This window comes from Ammospiza nelsoni, chromosome 4 (assembly GCF_027579445.1).
Source record: "Ammospiza nelsoni isolate bAmmNel1 chromosome 4, bAmmNel1.pri, whole genome shotgun sequence".
NCBI lineage: Eukaryota > Metazoa > Chordata > Aves > Passeriformes > Passerellidae > Ammospiza > Ammospiza nelsoni.
In genome coordinates, this window is record NC_080636.1 from 53225758 (window position 1) to 53246080 (window position 20323).

At 37.2% G+C, this 20323-nt stretch overlaps 1 protein-coding gene across 1 annotated transcript in view; it reads left to right on the forward strand.

Moving 5' to 3' along the window:
* Positions 1 to 20323, forward strand: part of LRBA (LPS responsive beige-like anchor protein) — a 372144-nt gene that overhangs the window by 299823 nt on the left and 51998 nt on the right. The window contains exon 48 of the mRNA XM_059469874.1: positions 17085 to 17252. Coding sequence (XP_059325857.1) covers positions 17085 to 17252 — 168 coding nt within the window. The remainder of the gene's footprint in view (positions 1 to 17084; positions 17253 to 20323) is intronic.

A 20323-nucleotide genomic window follows, 5' to 3' on the forward strand; every position in this document is an offset into this window, starting at 1 on the left:
GGCCTCATCCTGCTGAGGATGTGTTCCGAAGATCTTAAACACTACCTCATGCTTTTCTCAGAATAGAATTGGAAATTATTGTGATGTGAAAGTTCATCTTTAAAGCACTTAGCTGGAGAATGTAACCAGTTGCTACTTTACTCCCTGCTTATGTCCTTTGCTTCTTATTCTTCATCCCTTATCCATAACTTGAGCTTCTCCCAGATATTCCTTGTGACACTGCAGCTGAGGCAGCTCCACCAGTGAACTGGCTGGTGTGCATATGCTGCCTCACCAGATCCAATCACATGGATGTTATAGATATTTTTTAACTTGTATTATGAATATAATGAATATTCTTGTTTGTGTGTAAATTGTACTTGAGTTTCTTACAGTAATTTTGCTCCTTGTATGTATTAGTTATTGTGAGATGTTTAATTAGGGGAACCCAGAGTCATTTGCATAGTCAGAAAACACATTACTGTATGACGTGGTTTTGATTTTGTTTTGCCAAAACTAGGAATTATCTAAATGAGAAGGTTTTGGGATTTAGGTATTTAAAAAGTACAAGATTGCTATACATATGGAATTAATGAAGGCCTTTATAAAGAAGAAACAAGTTTTTGAAATCTTACTATTGTTAATATTTGCATTGAATACCCGTGTGTGTGCAGAGATTAACGTAATGCTCAATGTAAACCCAGTTGCTTGTTTTCATATTTCTATTAATTCTGTGCTTTTTACCAGCTGTGTTAAACAGCTTGTTTGCCTTCAGAGGAACAGCAGCCGTAAGGCCTTTGAAAATATTTGTTAGTGTACGTCTCACTCAATATAATGTGAGCCCCCCACTGTTTTATGTAGCAGGATCTGTGGGTTATATACTGAATTTAGTATACAATCCATTTTTACTTATGGTTTCCAGTAAACTTTTTTCTTTAAGATTTTTGCATTTTTAATCTCTTGGCTTTCTCACTTTAAATTTTGCCAGAGTTTGTGTTTTTCTTTAAGCTGTTGCCCTTGAAAATGTTAGCTTGCTGAATCTTAAGCTTTTGTAATTCATCAGTTTCCTAATTAAACTGTTTTCTAACTCTATAGATAGATGGTTGAAAATGTGAACTCTCAAGTCTCAAATTTACCTAGGCAATTAAAAATTGCACTGTATTTTGAGGCCCAAAATTTTTTGTAATGATCTTCACCTCTTAACTTTGGTGTAACTGGAAATAATGAATTTTGGCTTTCAGGGGCTGGCAATGTAGCCCCTCTCCTTCCTCTTCTTTGTTTTCTTGTGCAAACTTTCTGCAAACTTTTTCTTTTCTCCCTCTTCCCCAGTCCTGACATTGTAGGCGCCAGTCATACAGGACTTGTGCCTGGCAGGCACTACCAGGTTCTGCTGAATTTCCATGGTTAGGCAGTCACCATTCCGTTCTGTTCCTGGTAGTTTTGAATCTTCTCTCCATTTGAAGGTTTTTCAGTGGGAACTTGAGCATTTCCCACACAAGTTTTCTGCAGAACTAACTATAATGTTATTGTCTAGTGGCAGTGAAGTGTCTGGGAAACAAACACTGAAATACGAGGCAGCTGATGAAATTTTAGTCCATAAATGAGTCACAAGCTTTTCAGAAATCTTTCCTATAAGTAGCTTTATTTTTCCTTTTGTGCATAGAGTGTGATACTGAATTTCTCACACATATTCATGGCCCGAGACCAATAAGATAATTGTAATACTTAAAAATTAACAACAATTAACAAGTTGATTTTAAAAACCTTATGCATTTTAGTATTTTTAGTCCTCTGATGTCCAGAAAAATATTTTGCCAATATCTTAACTTTCAGCAAAATCAGATATAATTATGTCAAATAGGAAGCCATGCAATTTTAATTGTCATCATGTCACGATAATAATACTGTTTCCCCCACACACTTTCATTTTTGTAGGTAAAAGGTTTTTGTCATCTTCTACATCTCTGTTTGTGTGCACACACTAAGCTGGACATTTTTCTTGTGAGTTTTTAGTATTGCCAATAATCTTACACTAAGAATTTCATTTGAGCACACAACAATAGGGCTTTTCATAGGTAATTTGAAGGATAAATCAGTAATTATGCATTTAATTGGCTAATAAATCATCACACATTTCCCTTATTTTCTGTAGTGCTATGATAAATCTTTATAATGTAGCCTGGTGTTTTTGTAGAGAAGAAAACTAAAGGGCTTGTTTAGTGTGAGTGTACAGTGCAGAAGTGTCATAAATATGTAAGGCCCTCTAAGGTGTTTACTGTGTTACATGAGAAGTCCCTGTGATTACCTGCTTAGGGATTTTTATGAATGTACACTAAAGGATGTATTGAAGTTTTAGATTTTACCACTATATCATGTGTATATTTAGTATGTAAATAGCAGGAGGGGAGCTTGCTCAAGCTAAAGCAAATTTACAAAAAATGCAGCTGTAGAACTTTTTGAAATCTCTGCATTTGTGATTCTGATTGTTATAGTGTCAATTCTCAGACTTCTACAATTTTGTTAATTTTCAGAGTTGTAACTTATTTTAATGGTGAATGGCGATTTATTCAAACACTTTACAATTTGAGAAAGGTTTTAGGTAGCAGAATCTCTGCATGTCATTTCCATTAATGCTGCAGGCTATGAAATTTAATTTTCTGATGAGGAGAGGTGTGGGATCATTTTGTGTGTTTGTTCTCATTTGCAGGATGAATTTTTCAAAAAATATTTAATGAGTGGAATAACATCAACATTGCCACAATTAAAGGATGAATAAAGACCAGGTTAGCTACAAAAGAATGAAATGTAGTCTAAGTTTTCTTACCTGAGAAAAGCACTGGCCATTTTATTGTTTGTCTTCATGAGAGGAAACTGGAGAGGATGGTTGTTAGAATAAAAATTTGGATTAACATAACATAACTCATTTACAAGAATTTAAGGCATGAATGACATTGAATTATATGCCTAGCAAATTCTGTCGCCTCAGTGGCAAGGCTAGTACATAAAGTCACCAAAAGACTTTGTTCTAAAAGTTTTCTGAGTAAGATGCAATTTTTATGTCTGTGTATTTCCATGTCAGCAGATCTCTGGAACAGACTCAGTATTGCACTAATATAAGGTTGTTTTGAGAGATAAGGAATTGCTTTTTTTAAACTAAAACTTTACAATTAATTATAAAACAATTTATAACATTTTCTAGGTGCAGTGACTATAGCAAGATTTATATTACTGCAGAACAATGTTTCCAATAAGATTCTAGTATATGTACATGCAAGCTAAGTAGTAGTAGGACATACTATATTATTACATTTCATAAAAACAAAAAAATCCAACTGCTTGGGATGGCTGCATAAAAGCTTATTATTTTGAGGTTTGTTTGTTTAATTATAAAATGTCCACTTTAATTTACTTACATGCTGGGGGAAAAAAAAAGGGTGTTTAGTGAACTGAGAACACTGTAAGATGAAGGATTAATAAATGGCTTCTAGCATTACATTAACAAACAATTGGAATATTCTGATTAACTCAACCTACAATGCTCAGCCATCCTCTGGTCTGTTCCCCAAATTAAATACTGCAAAACAGCAATGGGACCAGTCAGAGAAGTTCATTTTACTTTGGTTTTGTAGCAAGCAAGCACACCCTGTCTAATCCTCGTGTGGCAAGAATTCTTGCCTGCTTGTCACATAATGAACATTTTCCAACTGTGGCTATTTACAATTATCCCAGTTATTTCATACTTTTGTACCAATAATGAAATAGAGAATAAGTTCTTTCCAAGGAGCTCCAGCTATTTTTTTTTTTTGATTCTCACAGGTTTTTTTCATCCTTTATTTCAAACCCATGGTAGTTGGAAGGCAGATACGGAACAGAATCGGGGATTGAAACTCAAATATTTGATTAAACAAAATGATAGCTTCCTGAACCATCTTCCACAAGGATATAAGGGAAAACAATTTCCCCACATTCACTTATCACATACATCATTATGGAAATGTGCTACCTGACTTCATTAATTTACGAGTGTGGGGCAAAAAAGAGATTTCTATTCAGAAACAGAGCCCACTGCAGCCATACTCCTCCTAATGAACAGTTTGATGAATAACTCTTATCCATTTGCCCACTCTACCAGTCCTGAAATTGTCCCATTGCCACCAATTTATTTTCTATGGGCATCAAATTATATTGTGTTGTGTTACAGTGCAATGGAAGAGAAGTGTGCAGAGGGTGGGAGTCAATCATTAAGGTACAGGTTTTAAGCAAAGATTGTGTCTGTTCTTGGATTGACAAGACTACAGTAACATTTATACATCGTGTACTTCTACATTTGGATTGTATTTCTGGTTCCTTTTCTTCACTTGTGAGTTAGAAGTTTTTGGCTGAGCTGAATATACAAAATAACTGTAAACCTCACTTCAAAGATGGGTCCCTCAGAGAGAGAGAGAGAGAGGAGAAAATGATTTAATGCAATAATGATTTTAGCTATACACACGCATCCCTTTTTTGTCTCGATTTGTTAAATTACCTGACGTCTCCATGTGTAATTTAAACAAAATTTTGTTCTCTACTCGTTCTTCCTTTTGAGCTATCTTCTCAAGGAGAAGGATGATGAATGGAAACATAAACAGAGCATGAGAATGTGAACTAGTTCCCAAACATTTCAGTGGTTTTTATAAACAACTGGTCATTGTTACCTTTTGCTGGATTACAGTTTCCTTTAGAACAACAGTGCTCTTCAGCTGCATTACAAAGATGATTCTAAATGTTTTTGCATAGTTGCTTAAAGGCTTTAATGTTTAAATAATGGTTATATAATTATACATTGTTTAAACAATTAGCTTTTAAGGCTAGCAATAAGCTCACATTTTATACACATACTACCAAAAATGATAATGAAACTGCATTTAAAAGATACGAACTGACCTTAGAGTGAGCAGTTGTAGTTCATGGACATTTGTTTTGATTTTAAAATTTGATTTTTAACATGCTTGTTTTCATTTGGAACATGACTGGTCATTTCTGGCATTCTCCTGGGCTGGCCTTTGAACACAGGCATGGGCAGCAGTGAGTTTTTCACCTTCTGAATCCCATTTTTGGCATTTCTGGTGTGTTGTGTGCCCTCTGTGATAAGAAGTGCCAGCTTGCATCTCGCTGGTCTACAGAAGCACAAAATTTTGTCTGAGGCTTGAACTGAGTGCCTTGGAGGGGCAGGAATAACATCACAGCATTGTTAGTTGTCCCCTAAGACATTGTGGCAGCTGTTGATTTATATTTCAAAACAATCAAAATAACAGCAATTGACATAAACTAAGGTAATGCACAGTATTTTAACTTCTAAACAGTGTCATATTTTGGGTCTGCTATTTTGCTTAAGCTATGATTTGTTTGCCTTTCTAAAATAACACAGAATTGCATTTGTAATCTTCTCAAATGGCATTCATAGAGTGACTAAATTAAGAATTTTTTAGATGTATAACAGTTAAATACAGTAGCAGAAAGTCTAAGGATAAAAAAAGTTAAACACATTTTGTCTATTTTATAGAAGCATTTTAGAAATCGTGTTTTACAGGCTCACTATGTTTTCATTTTAGATACTGTACAGCTTTAACGACTTTCTAATTTATACAATTTTTGTTCCATTGTCAAAACATTTAATTATATCATGTCTTGAAGGTGTAAAGCTGTCAAATAAATCAGAGGCTCAGTATAAACATTTGGTGAATTGCTTTTGCTACCATACTGTAGTTGTTTCTGGGCAGTTAGTGGAACTTTTTAAAGCATTTACTCAGCGGGTACAGGACAGCACTGGCACAATGAATTGCTGATTGCTTGTAAAACAGCAGGCTGTAATGCCCTCGCTCTTTGGAGCTCAGCTTTGTAAAATCAAGTGGCGAGATCGCATGGCACAGAGAGCCAGCGCACCGCAAATGTTTCCTGCCTAAGGGCTGCTGGAGATTGCCAAATCTATTCCCCACAAAAAAAAGAAAAAGAGGGGAAAAAAAAAGAAAAGAAAAAAAAAATGTGTGTAATTGCTGCTTTTGTTTTTACATTGGAAAAAATAAAGTTCCCACCACTAGAGGGAAGGGAATGTGTTCAGGCTTAGTAAAATTTGGCAAGTTGGGCATGGAAAATGGAAAGGTTGCCTTTTTTGATGAATGCCTTAATAGCTATATTTAAATAAAATTAAACTTTAAAAATAAACAAAAAAAACCCCAAAACAAAATAAAAAATCAGACCAACAGCTTGCAGGTGCTTTTAAAATGTTTAACCTCCCTCTGAAAAGAGACGACCCTTCTCTTTTTTGGCCAATATTTTGTCGCGGTGTCAGTACAAACTGCAGGCTGCCCAGAGCCGGGTTTGGATGAAGTAAATTAGGTTCTACTTTGAAGCTTTTCTTCTCTGTCCCTTTGAGAGTGAATGGGGAGGCCCTGGGCCGAGAGCTGCTTTTCATTAGTGCCCCACGTACCTACTTGAAAGGCAGAGCTCTCCTAGCGCACACAAACACGGCGCTACAGCAAAGCTCCCCTTGCCGCACGGCTCCTCGTCTCCCTTTCCAGTCAGGTGCTTCCCAATCAGAGTTCATGACTGCGGGCATTTATTCCCGTCACCCCCGCTCCGTGGCGGGCTGGCCCCGTCTGGAGCGGGCCGGGTTTGAAAGCCGCCGCGGGGTCCCCGGGAGCGCCTCATTAGAGCCGGGGCTGCTCCCTCGCCCAGCGCATCCCCGCACCCCTTAACCCCTCCCTCCCGGGAACGGGGCTCGGAGCCTCGGAACGGCGCTGGGCACGGGCCCGGAGCCGCCGGGGCCCGCAGCGGCCGCAGCGCTTTGCCGGCCGCTCCGCCGGAGCGCTGAGGGGAGGCATCCCCGGCTGCCCCGCCCGCCAGCTCGCAGCGCTTCCAAACGCTGCAAACGAGGGATTTTTGCTGTTTGGCACATGCCTGGGGTTGTGGAAATAAAGGGTGGAATTGAAATGCAGAGCTGGTTTCCCGTATGCTCTTCAGGGCAAAGCTGAGGTGATGGAGGCTGGTACCTGTGGCACTGGGGTGATGGAAGCTGGAAGAGGTGCCTATGGCAGGGGGTGATGGAAGCTGGAGGGGGGGACCTGGGATGGCACTGAGGTGACAGAGCTGGAGGGGGGACCTGCGATGGCACTGAGGTGACAGAGCTGGAGGGGGGACCTGCGATGGCACTGAGGTGACAGAGCTGGTGGGGGGACCTGCACATCTGAGGTGACAGAGGCTGGAGGAGGTACCTGTGGTGGCATTGAATTTGGACGTTACCTGCAGCAGTAAGCGCCCTGTGGTGTGAAGGTGGTGGTACTGTATAGCTATGGGCTCTTTTTATTTCTCTGGGTACTGTCACAGTTTCACAGAATGTTCTGAGTTGGAAGGCACCCACAAGGACCACTGAGCCCAAGTCTTGAGCAAATGGCCAACGGGGCCAGTAGAGCCCTGGCGAAACAAGGACCCAATGGTGTCCTTGTGCATCCTCTGGGTAAGAAAGCTGCATGCCACTCCACAGGCTTACTAGAGTGCTGTTTGATTAAAACCTTGTCATTTGGTTGTTGCTGCCCTAAAACATGGCATAATATTGTGCTGCCTTTTTTTATTTTTTGTGTTTTTGTAGGTCTTTTTCCTTCCATCCTGGGAAGTAACAATATAGATAGTTGCTTGTTTCCCCCTCAAAGAGCAAGAGCTGCCCTGGGAGTTCAGCTTCTGAATTAAATGGTTATTTGGAAGACAGGAGTTAAATATAATTTTACAACAGTATATTTTTATTTTATTTCTAAATGTTAGGAGCTTTTTTAGCACATCTGTGAAGAAAAAGTTATGTTGTTAGTATAAGGGGAAATTCTAGAGTTTTCTGCCATCTCATTTAGCTTATAACAGGAGAATATGTAGTTAATAAAAATGTTAATAACTGACCAGATGCTTTTTCAGCAGTCAGCCTCTGAATGTTCATAGTATTCATCTCCTGTGCCCTTCCCACTAGCATGGTTCATAGCAGAGTAATATAAAGGTTATGAAAAGTTTGCTCTCAACTGGCTGCAGACTGTCTGTTGCACTTGGAGGTGTTTATGCCTTGGTTTCCTGAGCATGCTCAATATACTCAATATATCACTTGTATTTCTGTGTACAGCTGTCTATGGAAATTTGAGGCTGGTTAGGTGAAAGAAGGAAATAAAATCTAGAAAAAAATATTTACCAGAAAGTATTATGAATAAAGCTGTTTGAAATTTGACATGCAACACATCATGAAATGAGAATGAAAAAAATCAGAAATTTTGTGTTTTCTAAGGATGGAGCTTTTAAGAAGTAATTTATAAATACAATTAATTTTCAGATTGATTTCTTTCAAGCATTGAACTTCACTCCTAAGAGCTCTTTGTTCTGTTATGAATTCCAGTGCTAGCCAACCTCTTCCCAGGGACCATGAGACACCCCACTGGATCCACTGGGAGAGGGAATGACACAGTCAGGATTGGGGCAGGGTCTTCCTTAATCAGGAAACTGGGAGCCCTTGCCCCAGGGTATTTGGTCGGTGAGCCACCCTGAGCACCAGTTTGTCTGGATCCAGACTTCCCAACAGCCTGGACAGCTTATGTAAGTGTGCCAGAACAAGATGTTAAATGGGAACCTGCTGTGTCTGAGCAAGTTTGCAATGAGCTTTTCATTTTCCAAATAGTATATTCGACAAATCTGATTATTTTGCTTTAAATGCTGAATGTCCTTGCTGCACAAGTTCTTCCTTTCTCTGTCATTCTCAAAGTCAAATGATGATTCTCTTTTGTCATTCCAATTAAATGCCAGCTTCAAGGAGTCTGAAGTACTTGCCAAACGCTCCTCCTAGTGCATCCTAAACAGCCCCTCAGAATGGCTTTATAAGAGATCAGAGTTTCACTGTTCATAGTCACCTCAAGCAAGCAAATCCTGTTCTTGCTGGGCACTTCAGCCCCAAAAGATACACATTTGTCCCATGTGATGATATAGTGCTGTTTCCTATTTCCATAGCGGCCTGGTTTTTTCAGATGTGGTACCCTAATTGCCTTTGTAAATCTTGTGTCTGTTCCCCAAAAGCTTTAGAATAGTTCTATTCTGTGAATTAGCAGACAAGTCAAATTACAAGATTGAAGTTACCTTTCTGCCTGACTTGCATCTAAACTGCGTTTTAAATTTTAAATTCCTTGACCTTATGTCATACCATTTCCTAATCTTAAACAACTTTCTCTGGAGCGTTTTTTGCCCCCCATCACTGGCTTCAAAGACAAATTAGATTAGTCTCTACAACTCCTCTAAGATGTTTGCTTGTGCTGTTTGCAGTGATTTGAAGACCATGTGTTTGCAACCATTTCTGTCTCCTCTTACATGCATACTAATACTTGTTGATCATTACAGCTCTTGTGAATTGGGTATACAACTGACACATCAAAGCACAGCATAAATGCTGCAAGCTGTTGAAACAGAGTGCAGAAATAAAGCAACAGTTCACTTTTAGGGCTCACAGAGTAAGTGTTAGGAAGGAAGAAGTGTACAAGCAGTTTAAATGTAAAATGCATTAAATAATCAGTAGTTTCTCACAGTTTGAAGTGTGTTGTGCTGTCATTAACCAAACAATATGCTTAGGCTTAAACTTTGAGGATTCAATGGGGTGGCAGCCTAGATACTTATTTGAAAACCATTTCAAATGTGGCTTGATCTGTGTTCACATAAATCCTTTTTTGAATTTTAGTGATGTAAGCTGAATTCATGTTTTTGATGCTTTCTCGAACTTCATGACCTTCACTGCAGTCACTGAGTTTGTATGTTGCATTAGGATTATGTTACCTGTAAGTTCAGTAAATGTAAGCAAGCTAAAATCAAAATACCACTGCTCAGAGTACCCTAGTACTTCCCTGAATTTTTGAATTTGGTCTGTTTGAAGCTTCAGTGTTTAAAAAGCTCATACAGCCTCAAAGGCAAGCAAATGTTGCACGGTTTGAAGTTGTGTGGTGTGTATTTTGCACCTCTCTCTTAAAGGGAAAGAATCTGTAACACAAAAAGCTCAATGACTGTTTACCATCCTTTCAGAAGTGTGGAGTCCTCTGACCTTTCAGTTTGTCTTTGCTAACACTTGACATTCAGACTGTGATCACAAGGCTCAAGGAGGTGTCACACACAAGTCCCTTGGCTAGAAGTAATGCAAGTGAGCTAAAGCATTGGAAGCAATGTCCCTGCATTAGACTTCTGAGGGGAAAAATAGGTTGTTGTGGCAGAGTGGGATGCAGAGACAACCAGTGCACAGCATTGCACTGTGAAATGCAGTCCTATGTGGCGGGATTTTGGTGGTTGGGGTTTGGGTTTTTATTTAAAACACAAAACTTCATTTGAACTAATTTGGCTGAGCCAACTGTCAGCTGTGTGGTTAACAGCCTGTGCTTCCATGGGTAATAGGTTCCAGATCCAGGCTGTCAGTCTTCATGCAAACAAGTGCTAGAGGAACTGGGAGAGGAATTGCTGAATTTCAGGGAGGAGGGAACTTCCTGCCTCCTTTTGGTAGCATGTGTGAGAATTTTCTGAAAGAGGTTTCATTCCCTGTCTTGGCCTCAGGATGTTGATGACTTTTCTGTGGGAGAGAATCCTCTTAACAGCATAGCAGATGTTTTAAATGTGGACAGTAAATTCAGGGATGTGGTGGGGGAAGGTGGAAATGGCCAATAACTCAGCAATACCTACTGGTGCTATCAATATTTGCTTGTAGCCAACTTTGTAGTAAAAAAAGGTTATGGACTAGCCAGTCCCAGTTAGATGTTCTGTGTGTCTCTGGGGAGGGATAAATGCCAGCCACATACAGCACTCTTATCAGAGTTATGAATAACAATGGCCGTTTGTGTGATTTCACAATTGCAATTAATTATGGCTTTTATAAATTATTTTTCATGTAGGAGAATGCAATAAAGGCCTCCTGATCATTTTTTGTTCATACCAGTTCTGTACCTTTTCTGCCTCTTGGTGTGAAGGAACCAGAAGTTGGGACAGGGCCATTCTTGGGACACCTTTTGGAAAACATCTGTTTACTGATGGAGCCAGTGGGTGAGACAGGTTTTGCCCACTCTTTTTTTTGTAGGTTGTAACAACCATGAATTTGTGAACAACTGAGGTAAGGTAACACCTAAGGCAGATGTCTAAACTTTGAAACTTAGGTGTAAAAATGCATCATTTGTTCTGTTCATAAACTGCTTGTGGAAGATTGTAGCACTTCTGCCTTTAAATATTTCTCTCAAATTTGCAGGTTATCAAGGATATACTGAGAAATATTTTAAAAGTGATCACTGCCCTTGATGGAAAGAGTAACTACAAATGCTCCAATGCAGTTTTTTCATATTTTTAAAAATCTTTTATTCCTGGCATCTAATAATAGACATTTCAGTTGAGAATAAAGCTGAATTTCAAAGGACATGCAATTTTCATTTTATAAAATGTGTAGCAGCTGTCTGACTTTTCCATTAAAACGACAAAGTTACCATTGTAGACTCAATATAGAAATGACCAAAAGATAAATAAAATGCTTAAGATTTTTTTGGCTAAACATGCTACTCTTATTTTGGTAATAATGACATTAATTCAGATAGGAGTTTGAATAATTGCATTGCAAAATATTTTTCTTTGTTTACATACTGCTCATGCAGACTATACCTTGGCAAAAATTTTCAGTAATTTACACTATTATGCAAATTTCCTTTTTTGTTAATACTTACTAGCTTAATCTTAAATACAGAGAAGAAGGAACAGAAAAAGGAAAATTAATCTTCCATAGATCTCCTGTGTCTGAGCTTCTCAAATTGCTGATATCCTTTTTTTCTACAAGATCAGTTATCTTCAGTAAAGCAACTAAGTTAAATGTTTTATTAGGACTGTATTTTCCAGAGTACTTTATCCTGGTATTACTAACAAAGTAGAGAAATAAACTAAAATGTCCACTTTTGTTACAACAGTAATGAAGAATTGGCAGTGCATTTCTGTAACACAGGCACACACAGAGGAAAAATGAAATAGTTCTTTTATTTTTTTTCCTGTAAGTAATGCTCAGTTTCTTAAGTATCTCATGCTTAAAAAAATCTGTAAAATATAGTAAGCAAAACTAAATGCATTTGGTTGAAATAGTTACTTACCAAGTAAAAAACCACCAATCATGTAAATTGTTTTGATATCCCTTTCATCCATTTGAAATTTGTGTTACCTCATGCAGAACATGGAGTTAGTTTTCTCCTTAGTACGTTTGCTGTCCTCTTCCTTCTGATATCCTCAAGGCAGGCCTGAAGTCTGTATCTTTGGAATAACTTTGTGTAGATCTTTATTCTCAGATGTGTGTACCCCTGTGATCAAACAGTGTCACTGGGTGAAAGCGGATTTCATAATTTACTTTTTAAATCCAATAGGTGACTGAAAAACCTCTAAAGATAAAGCCAGCACTTGTAGAGTTAATATGTTATTAGGAGAACAGGAAATCTGGCAACTATTGCAGAAACTAGACCTAATGGTGCACACAAACAATTTGTCAGTCTTGGTAAATGTGAATAGCTTTCCGCAAAGTGGCTGCATTTGCTTTGTTTGAACAGCCTAAACTTTTCCTTTTCGAACTTTAAATCTTAGAAGTGAAATGTGATCCCCATATTGAATCAAAATAATTTAATTCAAAACATATTTTGATTGGAACAAGGCTGATGTGAAAAGAAACTCTAGAATAAATAAAAAAAAAAAGTTGAAAGGACTTTCTATCATACATTTAGCAAGAAAATTTGAAACACTTCTAATTAGGCTGAAAAAACCAGCCTTCTTCATTGTAACTTACAAAGGTCATATATTGATGTTAAGGCAGCATTACCAACTTGTGTCTGAAAGCCTGAACATGCAAACATCTTTCCAGTTGTTTAGTTTTGGTGGGTTTGGGGTTTTGTTTTGAATGAATGTGCACACATGTATTTCTAAGCCAGAACACATATTAAAGTCCTTACCTGCAGTTATGCAAGTTTTTTGTCGTGTTTAAGAAGAGTATTTTTCACCTGAAAGTTGTGGTTTTGCTAAAAAATGTGTGAAATCCTAATTCGTGCTTTTCTGTTCATACATAAATATTTTTCAAGTTGAACATAAAAGAGACTCCATTTTAAGCATTTCAGAGGAAATTCTTCCAGAGGGGAATTAAAATGTTTTGTCCATTAAAGGTAACAGGCAATTATTTTTACTTGAGATTTATTTCTTACTTGCTGGTGAAGTATATTCCTGAGTTTGTTAGTTTGGTTGTTTGGGTTTGGTTTGTTTTGTTTTTTTTTTTTTTCAATTGAATAAATAGGAAAGATTATTTATGTACAAGCAATTTTGGTTTCTCAACAAAGTTTCTCCTTTCATTTTAACATTTCATAAACCTCATTTTGTACGGGTTGGACACTTTTTCTGTCATTCAAATAAGAGTTGCATGCATGCTTTATGCTGTACTTCAAAATTACTTTGCTTAATCAGCATAGGAATAAGGCAAGTAAGTCTGTAATTCATTTCTGAATAGCTTGACTATGAATATATATCTGTGCTAATGAAAAAAAACTGCAGTTAAACTTTTCATCTAATTTCAGCATTAGAACATCCTGAACTCAAGCACAATATATATTCATTTTTAATAGACATCACTTCTTATGCTGTATGTCACTGCATAAAATCTAAAGCAGGAATAAAAGTAGAGGGCCAAAGCCATAGTAGTCACTTCAGACTTAAAAATCTTTATTCCAAAGGTATAATATTGTTTAGGAAAGTAAATCATGATAAATCTTTAGAGAATCTATACTGGTCAAAGGAAAAATCATTCCCAGCCTGCTAGTTTTATGTTTTTTGTTGTTCCATTCTTTTTCTACCAAATCATTTGTATTAGTATTTGACTGGTGTTAGTGTTTGGTTCCCAGCAGTAAATTATTCTCTGTTCAATTCTTTCAAAAAACAGGACAGAAAAAGATGCTCATAAAATAGTGAGATAGTTTTGATCGCATATATTTAGTGATTGTGCATTCAAAAAGTATTTATGAATAAACTAAAATTTCTTAGTTAGATCAAAGCTTCCATTTGCTGATGTGTCTGAAGTGTTTCTACCTTGGGAATAGAGAAATGAAAGTTACTAATAGGTGTTTGTGTTTGACATCTGTATACTGTACTTTTTAGCATATCTCAAGTGTTTTAGTCTCTGCCTAATACATCTCATTAAAGAAACAGATATCAGCCCCAAGACAGTTTGTCAAAGTTAATATGAGTCCCCTGTGGACAGAATTGACAATCTGTGTATGGCTTCATGTGACTGCCTTTCCGTGGGCCTGTTTGATCCACTAACAATTGGACATTAGTCCTTGATTCATTTTACAATAACCCAATGGTTTGTGTATTGGTTTATATGCTGGACATTTTTGGGGATTTCCTTGTTGTACATATTGTCCTCAGAGCACAGGGTGAGCAACGAGCTCCCTCTGCCCTGGGGGTGCTGATAATTCCTTGCTTTGCTGCAGGAGCAGCACAGAAGGATGTTCGTGCCCCAGGGCTGCGTGCTGGGTTTAACTTGAGCCTAAACGAGCGCTGCCTGTCCTAAATGAGGCTGAGGCTGAAGTAATCCTAAATGCTGAACCATCAATAGGCTTGGCTTAGGTTTGCAAGAGGTGAATGCTAACAGCAGTGTTTAAAAACAACAAAAAGTGCAAACACCCTTCTTTTTATAACCAAATATTTCTGCAAGTTGCAATGTCTTTATATCTCAGATGCTTTCTCAAGGAGGACCCATACTTAAATATACTGGTGCAAAGTGCGTCATGCTGATCCAGCACATGGTGGTGTTTTCCTTGGAACTCTGTTCTTTAGTCATTAGACAAGCTGTTAATTATTGTTCCCCCATTGATTATGTCATAGCGTTAGCCCTTCCCTCTAACCAAGAGCTTAACTGTGAACACGAAATACCAGGCAAGCTTATATGGCCTTTGAATTTGTGTGCTGTTTGGTCTGTCCTTCAAGGTCCTGATGCTGACTGTAGCTGGTTTTCAGTTATCTCTTTCACTTGGGATCTGGCAGCTAAGGTGATTTTAAGATGGCTTAATAAGGAAAAAAAAAGATCTGGTTTTCAATCTGTAAAAATTTCAAATGCAAAATAACTTCAAATTTGAAAAAACAAAAGTGAGGTCAGGGTAGCTCCCAACCATGCCCTGAGAAGGCAAAGTGTTCTAGTTTTGCTGTTAAAGGGAAAACAAATTCAGATTTGTACAGACATTAATCTGAGGAGCTCACAGTGGAATTCCTTTAATTGTTCAAGTCCAAATGCTTTGTGAGGGTAATATGACTCATGGAAGATCTAGCTTTTGTAAAAAAGGAGAATATGAACAACTTCAACACATTCTGAATATTTACTTATGTACCTATTAAAAAAAAATCTCTGTTTCCTAACATTCTTGTTTTCTTGGCGTTAAATAGTTATAATGATAACAGTAAGTATGTTCCAGGGTTAATTTTTTTTTTTAGCAGGATAGCATGAAAATTAATTCTTGTCATTGTAATTTGCTGAGCCCTGTAGAATTTTATGGCTGCACATTGCAGTATTATGGACACTCATGAGACTCCTGACTGGTTTTATCTTATTAAACAATTTTGAAATCATTAATTTTTAATTGGCCTGTTGTGGTTTTTTATAGTTTTAATTGTGTGTCTGCGTCTAAATATTGGGTGTTTTTTAAATTAAAAAGGAAAAAAAGTCCCGGCTAAGCATATGTGTTGTAAGGTATTGCTATATGATCATCCCAACAGATATTCTACTGTGTGGTGATTCATTTTAAAGAACGCTTTCAGCAATTCAGTATCCTAATAAAAGTAATAATAAAAAAAGAATGATATGATGTCTAAGATATGTACAGGTCTTTTCTTGATTGAAAGTTCTAATTAAGTGAATCGAGGAAAATTAACTGAAATTAGCTGTCAGAAAGTCACATTTAAATGAGTGATGATCTGGAGTGGCAGTAAACATTTAAATGATATAAATTGCCATTTAAGTGTATGGTTTAATGTTTGTCATGCATTAATATGACATGAGACTGCAGTGACAATCAAGCAGCTTGCTCTAATTTGAACATATTTAGGGCTTTTGTGTGGAGTGCACCACACAAATTAAGACAATTGCTGGTTTTATGTGTCAATTTAAATGTTGTTTTCAGGCATCGGTTAATGAAACAAACCCATCATTTTTGTGTGCAAATTGCAGAGTGATTTCCTTGGTTTCCCGATTAATTTCAACTTCCTTTGCTCAAAATTAGGAATTTCCTTTGCAAGGAAAATGCCATTCATTTTGCTAGATGAAGAGAATATGTTTGTTATGTTTTTTCATTTGGTAATTCAAATCAGAAATACATTGAATTCTCTGTATAAAATAGGAAAAAGAAATCCTGGTAGTGGTTTAATCTACATAAATTAGCTCTTTAGATGGCAATGATTTTAGGTTACCTTTAAATATAGTGGTTTTTGGATGCTCTTGTCTTGAGGATTGGGTTGTAACTAGTTAACATCTTCAGAAAAGCAGTTTAATCATTCAGCATAGCACTCTGTATAGGTTTGTACACAAGAAACACGTGAAAGTGGTGGCATATTGATATTTCCATCCTGTTAAAAATCTTTTGCCCTAGCATCCCTAGCTAGTTAGTCTTGTTTCACAAATTCTATCAGTCTTCTCTCTGGCTGTCAGAATTAGATAATCCTGCTGTTGTTAGTCAGCATGTAGATCACACAGGACAGCACAATTTCACTTTGAGAGTTCATAAAAACATAGCCTGTCTGTGTGTAAATGCACAAATATTTTCCAGTTACTGCTTTTTTTTCCTTTTTTTCCCGCTATTACAAGTTTAAAAAGTGAGATCTCAGTAAGTGGGAGGTAGGGCATGAGACTCTGGTATCTATCACAAGGCCCACCTTTTTCTGGATAGAATGTCTAAAATACTCTTACCAATTCTGTATTTAGACTTGTTAAGATAATTTGGCATGCTATAAAACAAAAATGCTTCTGCTACTGCCAAATGATGACTATTTGGCACACTCAAGTTTGTGTTTTGTGTGTGTTTTTTTCACAGGCGTTAGAAAGTGAGTTTGTCTCCTGCCAGCTTCACCAGTGGATTGATCTGATTTTTGGCTACAAACAGCAAGGGCCAGAGGCTGTTAGGTCCCTGAATGTATTCTACTATTTGACTTATGAAGGAGCTGTTAATTTAAGTTCAATAACGGATTCTGTACTGAGAGAGGTAAGTTTGTATTTTATAAATACAGAAAAGGCTTCATTTACCACTGCAGTGTTGAAACTGTAAAGACTCCACATTGTTCAAGGCTTCTGGTGAATGTTCAATTTCTTTGTGTTTTCTTGTGGTTTGGCCACAGGCCAGTCAAATGCAAGGTGCCTGAACCAGTTGTCACAGCATGCAGAATTAATAGAACAAGGATGCAAGTTGTTCTTAAACTTTGTGCACCTGGATTACAGCCCAAGCTGGATGCCAATATAAAAATAAAAGTTCAAGGATTGCTTCAGTTGCTGAGTTCAGTCATTTTGTTCCCTGATACTGGATCTTAGTGGCAGTGAACGGCCTTGATTTGGCTTGTGCTTCTGAATTTACTTCTGCACTTTTTAACAATTAAGTGCAGTCTTGCATATGTAGCAAGCATCAGACTTTTGTAGCCTCAGATACTTTAATTAACTTTGCTATCAAATTAAAATAACCTGGCCTGTGTTCTTCAGATGCAAAAGAAAATATTTCAGCATTGCAAAGATCAATAGCTCTACTCAGACTCAGCATCATTCAGAAAATCTATTTGCCAAAGTATCTCACAGAATATTGTATGTTTGAAAGTTCCTCCTCTACCACCTACACCAGCTGTTTAAAAAAGGACAGTGTGGCATGATTAAAATAGATTTTTGATTGATTTTATGTCCTCTCTTCAGACACTCTATTGGTACCAAGTATAGCTGCAAGTATATTAATTATAGAATAAATGTAAGTGTACCTTGTTATTAAATATTCAGAGTCCATGAAAACAAAGCAATATGAATCTTATCAAGTGTTTTGTTTAGAGGTGACACAGAGACTGGCTTAATACCAAAGTGATGGCTCAATGTTGTCGTTACATGGCTTGCCATCAGTCTGCAAACTGCATCTTAGTCTATTTAAACCTAAAATACATGTGTTGCACATAAATACCATTAATTGAGTTAAGAAGAGGGATACTGGGACACGTGGCTTACAAGAAAAAATATCTGGATTTGGAAAAATTGTTGACCCAAGAGTCATCTAGTAGATGTTCACTGTGATGTGTTTTCAATTCACTGATAGTGAATTTGTTCACTCTACGTTGGCATGGAATTATTCTTACCTTTTAGGAGTATTTATTAGACTCTTGAAGTGATTGGTTAAAGTGTGAGCTGAAATGTAGGCTGGGTATTGTATGTAAATTGTTCTAAATTTTATTATTAGATGAACCATCATTGAACCTTTATTTGTTAAACTAATAATTGAAGTAACACTGGTGAAAGTAGCAGTCTCCACACACAGTTTTTGTGTGATTTAAATTTTTCTTGAACAGTTCTTTTAGCACATTTATTGTGATCTGTTTTACTATTGTTATACCCTGAAAAAATTTAGGATCAGGGGAATTACAAATATTTGGAAGTTTGGATCATCTCAGCAAGGCATTCACTTTGTTACCAAATATTTTGAATTTGTCACATTTTTTATAGTACTTTGCTACAGTGTTTCTTATTTTTGATTGTTCTGTGCTGTCTGAACTGACTAAAAAATGAAAACAGGAGAGGGAGAATTGTAGTGTTGTTGAGTTCACAATAGTATGGAGTAGCTTAGCAGCAGCAGAATTTTGAAACCCTACTGATGGTGTCAAAAATACACACTGATGAATGCAGGCAGCAGAATGAATTTGGTCTTGTAGCGCTTTTGTTCTGAGTTGCTAGAAGGATTTGCCCAATGGAATATTTTTATTTAGGATTTTTAAGCATGCCACTAAAACAGTGAAAGGTCTCCTTTTTAGTTAGGTATCCCTTGCCATTTACATGTGTTTTGTAAAGTGTATTTATTATTATGTAAATGTGAACATGTAATTTTAAATGGCACATATGATCAGCTCTGATGCAATACTGATACTGCAGAAATTTAATGACTTATCACCAATGGTGACTTACTGTGGCTTTACTTGTGGGTAGAGATGAAAGTAATGAAAAATCTGTTTGTGTGTATTTCTATGTGCATAATCATTCTATATCTATATGCTAAATGAATTTATCATGCACCTTTGACAGCCTCACCTTCTTCCTGCTTGCTAATCTGCCTCCCTGAGGACCTGTGCTAACATTCTGTGCTACCAAGCAGCTTCAATCAGCATTTATTTTTCTCCTTCAGTCAGCCTTCCAAAAATTACCTCCTCTTTTCTCCACCAAATTCCTGGTTAGAACTCAAATGAATTTCTGATGTGGACAATTTACAGTATTATTAGGCAGGCACAACACCTCAGACTGAGTATCTTTTTATTAGGCAAGTATTAAACTGGATTTCTTGGTTTCAAAAATGATGATTTTAGCTTTTTCCTCTTGATACGATTCAGGTTTGGGTCTTTAAATCTTGACAGTTGTAGCAGAAGAAGTATTTTTATTTGCAAACCTAAACCAAAGAGAAGCTGCTGTATATTCTGAGAGCTGCAAGTTATTGAGGCTTTTAGGTATCATATGGAAATAATAGCAAGTGCTTAGACCTTGGCAATTTCCCCACACAGATAGTGCTGAGCCTGTACCACATCAGCAATGAGAGGCCTATGATGCATGTGTTTCTGAGGTATCTCCACAGATATCTACATGGGTACTGGTGACCTAACTCATCAAAGAGGCCACACACAGAACAATGGTGGAAGGCACTGAAGAGTGGAGGGGTGTAGGTTAATGCAGAATTTCCTTAGGTCTCCTAAATGGCTCCGACTGGCACCTTTATTTTTATAGGCAGTCAGGTTATATATATTACAAGAAGGAAGTACTCGTCTAGGAAGGAAAACTACTTGATTAAAACCATATTCCACCTTTTTTTTTTTTTCTAACTGAAAACGTAGAACTTTTACATCCTCTTGTACTGCTGTGAACAATTTTTTCCTGCCATTCTTTCTGCCTATGGGAATAAAGGAAGTAAAGTATTTTGAAAGGATCTGACTGCCATAATAGAAAATTTTAAACTAGAATGCAAACCGTGGGCCACATGCTACCTTTTGGCAGATAAACCCTGGGGAGTGCAAAGCTTGCATAATTCAAAGGCAAATCTCAGGGGGAGGG